A 5,372-nucleotide genomic window follows, 5' to 3' on the forward strand; every position below is an offset into this window, starting at 1 on the left:
TCCTGAGCCAGTGCTGCCGTGTCTGTGCCTGCAAGGATGCGGCACCTGTGTGAGCTGGGGGAGAGGCCAGGGCTGCAGGAGCCTGGAGCCCCCAGGCCCTGCCCTGAGGTGTCAGCACTGCCCCAGCAATATCCATGGCCTTTCCCTGCTGCAGCCCCGATACTGCCACCCCCAGGGCTGTGCCCGGCCCGAAGAGCACTCAGGCCCTGCAGCAACACGAGGGGCAGGAGGGCAGTGGGGCAGTGGCACGGGAGCAGCACTGGCAACACCAAGTGCTGCTTCTGCTGCTGGGCACAGCTGCTGTGCCAGCACTGCTCTGCCCCAGCTCTGCACATAGATATTGCTGCTGCAGCTCCATAGAAGGGAACAAAAGGGGCATCTCTGGAGAAAACTTCACTGGGAGAGAGAACCTTTGGTTCATTCAAAGCCACCAAGAGGCCAACTCGCCTTGACATCATCTCTGGGTCACAGTGAATGTGGAGTGAAACAAAATGAGAAATGGCACAAACAATGGCTTTTCTTTGTGGTCAATATTTTGGATGTAAACTAAGACAACCTCCAATATGAATAAAAAAAAAAAAAAAGTATAAAACATGCTTTTATTGCAAGTGGTTTTCAGAAAATGGCAAGCAATTTATGGTTTCTTAATCCATCCAGTCATCACTCTGCACATTGCAGCCTTGAGCTCCTGGTTCCTCAGGCTGTAGATGAGGGGGTTCAGGGCTGGAGGCACCACCGAGTACAGAACTGACAGGGACAGATCCATGGATGGGGAGGAGACAGAGGCGGTTTTCAAGTATGTAAATACAGCCGTGCTGGTAAAAAGGGAGACCACAGCCAGGTGAGGGAGGCAGGTGGAAAAGGCTTTGTGCTGTCCCTGCTCAGAGGGCATCCTCAGCACAGCCCTGAAGATCTGCACATAGGAGGAAACAATGAACACAAAACAACCAAATGATAAACAGATACCAACAACAATGAGCCCAAGTTCCCTGAGATAGGATTTGGAGCAGGAGAGCTTGAGGATCTGTGGGATTTCACAGAAGAACTGGCCCAGGACATTGCCATGGCACAGGGGCAGGGAAAATGTATTGGCTGTGTGCAGCAGAGCATGGAGAAAGCCACTGGCCCAGGCAGCTGTTGCCATGTTGGCACAAGCTCTGCTGCCTAGGAGGGTCCCGTAGTGCAGGGGTTTGCAGATGGACACGTAGCGGTCGTAGCACATGACGGTCAGGAGATAGTACTCTGCTGAGAGGAAGAACAGAAAGAAAAAGATTTGTGCAGCACATCCAGAGTAGGAGATGTTCCTGGTGTCCCAGAGGGAATTGTGCATGGCTTTGGGCACAGTGGTGCAGATGCAGCCCAGGTCAGTGAGGGCCAGGTTGAGGAGGAAGAACATGGGGGTGTGCAGGTGGTGGCCACAGGCTACGGCGCTGATGATGAGGCCGTTGGCCAGGAGGGCAGCCAGGGAGATGCCCAGGAAGAGGCAGAAGTGCAGGAGCTGCAGCTGCCGCGTGTCTGCCAGTGCCAGCAGGAGGAAGTGGCTGATGGAGCTGCTGTTGGACATTTGCTGTGTCTTGGCTTGGGCATCTGTAAAAAAAGCAAACATGTAATAGTTCAGCTTGGAAAGACTTTAAATAACCCAGCCCATCTTGGTGGCACTTTCCCTCCACTACCTGCCCAGGGCTCTGCTAGCTGGAGCTGTCCCTGCCAGCAGCTGCTTCCCTGTTCCCAGGGCTGGACTCTGCCAGTGTTGCCAGAGCCCAGCCCAGCCCTGGGGGCTCAGCTCTGCCTTGCACACCCCTCCCAGCACAGGGCACTGCCCAGGGCCAGCTCAGCCTCTGCAGAATTGTGATGGCAATGTCAGAGCACCCCTGAGGATGCTGGAAAAGCAATGCAGATGATGTATTTAAGGGGTCCTCTGCCTAATTTTTGAGATCTGCCTAATTTTTGAGATCTGAGGAATTCTCTTAGTTTTTTTATCATCCTGAAGTGAGATAGCATTATCAGTGTGAAATTTCCCATCCAGGCAACCCAGAGCAGTAGATTAAAAGAGAAGTATTTTCCATTTGCACAGCTTCTTCCTGGCAGTGCTCCCTGTAAAATCCCTTTGGAAATCTTCTGGAATTAAATGTCCTGCTGGGAGTAGTCCTGAACAATGCAGCATCCTCACCACAAAAAGAGAACACTTCCAAGCCTTAGCAGCTGTATCCTTCCATCCAGACCCTGTCCCCCAGAGCTGTGGGCAGCTCCCAGGGCTGGCTGAGAGCTGTCCCTGGCAGGTAGCAGAGTCCCTGCCCCAGCAGAGCACCCTGGGCTGCAGGACCCTGCCCTGCAGCACAGCCCTGGACACCCCTGGCTGCTCTAGATGAGAGAATCAGAGAATGTACTCACAGAGTCTGTAGGCATTGGGATGTTCCAGGTTTAGGAGATCACTGCAGGAGCTGCAGCTGCCTTGTCCTGCAGCCAGAGGCTTCCTCTGTCAAGGGCTGGGAGTGATTCTGCCCCAATCACTCGTGAACACCTTCCCAGCCCTGACTGATTGAAGCTCTCTGTGCCTCTGTGCTCTACCTGGGGTGGCTCCAGGCAGTGCCCTCAGCCCAGCTTGTCTGGGAGAGGAGCTGCTCCTCCGCAGAAATGTCTTTTTGAAGCTCTTCTTGGTTGTCAGGATTGCCCTCTGTGCCAGGAGCTCGGCCCAATTGAGCAGCACAGACAGAGCACAAGTAGTTTAATGACCTTCTCAGGGCTTTGGTGCTGTTTACATCAGACTCAGTCCCTCAGAATATGCTCAAAAAACTTCTCAAGAACTCAAAGTGAGGTTTAAAGTCCAAAGTTTCTTGAAGTTTTAATGGGTCCCACTGGGATATATGATTGAGGAAATGTCCCCAGGTTCCAGTGAGTGTAGAACATTGGTGGCAGTGATGACAGGAGGGGACAAACAAGGGAAAGGTGTCTCTGATGCTGAGCAAACCTGGATGAGTAGACTGACATGTCCACATAAGCTACAGAGTTATCCCACATTGGACCTGAGATCTGAAAAAAATGATGCCCACTTTAACACCAAATTAGTGTTAAGAAGTCTTAGTCTGATATTTTGGAGATTTGGTTACAGCAGGGCCTCACAGAACCAAGGAGTCCCCTGTGACACTATGAAACCTCAAGGAACAAAGGGACCTTTTGACACTGTGAGGCTGCATGGAACCAAAATCCGTTTTGTCAGAGTGGGGCCGTATGGCATCTGTGTTTACTTGTAACACTGGGAAACCTCATGGAACAAAAGTACTTTGTGACAGAGAAAGGCCTCATGGAACCAAGGGGCCATTGTGACACTGTGGGGCCACATGGAACCAATGGTCCATTGTTATACTGCAGATCCAAGGAGGCCATTGTGACACTATGGAATCTCCTGCAGCCATGGGTGCACTGTGACACTGATGGGCCCCACAGAACCAAGAAGTCCATTAGTGACACTGCGGAACCTCACGGAACAAGGTGACCATGTTATACTACAGAACCTCGTGGGACAAAGGGTCCATGGTGACACAGCAGAACTGTTGCTGAGATTATGAAAGCTCATGGAAGTACAAGTTCACTGTGACTAAAGGACCACTGTGACACTGAAGGGCACCATGGATCCAAGGGATCATTGTGACACTGTGCCTCGTGGGGCTTCGTGGAACCACAGGCATCATTTTCACACAGCTGGGCCACATGGTCCCATAGGGCCAGTATGAAACAGCAGGGCTTTGTGAAACCAAAAGTCCATTGTGGCTTTACAGAGCCTTGTACAGCCAAAGGGCCACTGTGATCCTGCAGGGCTCCGTGGATCCATGGAGACCATTGTGGCACTGCCAGGCCCCATGGAACCATGGAGACAATTGTGATGCTGTGGGTTCCCACAGAACCAAGGGGACATGAAAAAGGTCTGGCATGGTTGGCCTCCCATGGACCACCAGACAGGTCAAAATGAATTTTGCATGATGAGGGCTACCTCTCATCAGCCCCTGGAGCACTGGGGCTCTGGGCTTTCCTTCCTATGGAAAAGAACTCTCTGTCTTCCTGGTGCCCATGGCCAAAATTGGTACTGCCCATAAAAAACTCCCTGTATGCAAGGGTTTCTCTCAAACAAAAGCATCCATGACAACCAGATATGGCTGCCTTTGGCTCTGGTGGTCAGCTCTCATCTGCCCCTGAAACACTGAGTCTGTTCCTTACTTCCTATGGAAAAAACCTGTCTTTCTCATCCAGGGCCAACAGCCAAAACTGGGATTTGGCCTCCCAGATTCTATCTGTCCAAGGATTGCTCCCAGATAAAAGTAGCCAGAACAGAGAGGTCTGGCTGTCTTGTTTCTCTGGTGATTTTCTTAGATTGTGAGCTCAATGTTATCAATTGTAAAAGGAGCTCTGTGCTCAGTGGAGTGGAGACTGAGGACAGTGGAGGAGAGCCATCAGAGTGTTTAAAGAGCTGTTTCAGAGACACTTTTGATATAGTGTAAAACTCCCTAAGAAAGAAAGAAAGAATTAATGTGAAGTGAAGCAGGGATAGTCCAGACTGCATGCAAGAAGAGAGGAATTTCCCTCCCAGGGCAGGGCTGTGGTGCAACACATCCCCTTGAAAAAATCTTGAGCAGCCCAAGGCTGCCCATGTTCTTCTTCCTGCTCCACCAGGCCCTCAGCGACCTGGGCACCATCTGCACCACTGTCCCCAAAGCCATGCACAATTCACTCTGGGACACCAGGATCATCTCCTATCCTGGATGTGCTGCTCAGGTTTTCTTTTTTGTTTTCTTTATGTCAGCAGAGTATTTTCTACTGACCGTCATGTGCTATGACCACTACGTGTCCATCTGCAAACCCCTGCACTACGGGACCCTCCTGGGCAGCAGAGCTTGTGCCCACATGGCAGCAGCTGCCTGGGCCAGTGACTTTCTCCATGCTCTGCTGCACACAGCCAATACATTTTCCCTGCCCCTGTGCCATGGCAATGCCCTGGGCCAGTTCTTCTGTGAAATCCCACACATCCTCAAGCTCTCCCTGCTCACACTCAAACTTCAGGGAACTTGGGCTTCTTGCTGTTAAGTGTCTGTTTAGCACTCACTTGTTTTCTGTTCATTATTTTCTCCTATGTGCAGATCTTCAGGGCTGTGCTGAGAATCGCCTCTGAGCAGGGATGACTGAAAGATATTCCACCTGCCTCTGTCACCTTGCTGTGGTCTCCTGTTTACCAGGACTGGGTTTTTTGCCTACCTGAAGGCCCCCTTCCATCTCCTCCCCATCTCGGGATCTAGTGTTGTCAGTTCTGTACTCGATGGTACCTCCAGCCCTGCACCACCACACCCTGCTGGCCACACCATTCCTGATCCAGGTCAGAAAAC

General features: G+C 51.6%; 1 protein-coding gene across 1 annotated transcript; it reads right to left on the minus strand.

Moving 5' to 3' along the window:
• Positions 1 to 634: 634 nt before the first annotated feature.
• Positions 635 to 1,564, minus strand: LOC306815662 (olfactory receptor 14A16-like; the record flags this gene model as incomplete). Its single annotated transcript, XM_079332228.1, has 1 exon — positions 635 to 1,564. The coding sequence occupies one exon, from the start codon at positions 1,562 to 1,564 to the stop codon at positions 635 to 637; it is 930 nt and encodes a 309-aa protein (XP_079188354.1).
• Positions 1,565 to 5,372: the final 3,808 nt, after the last annotated feature.

This window comes from Erithacus rubecula, assembly GCF_903797595.1.
Source record: "Erithacus rubecula genome assembly, contig: scaffold_180_arrow_ctg1, whole genome shotgun sequence".
Classification (NCBI taxonomy): domain Eukaryota; kingdom Metazoa; phylum Chordata; class Aves; order Passeriformes; family Muscicapidae; genus Erithacus; species Erithacus rubecula.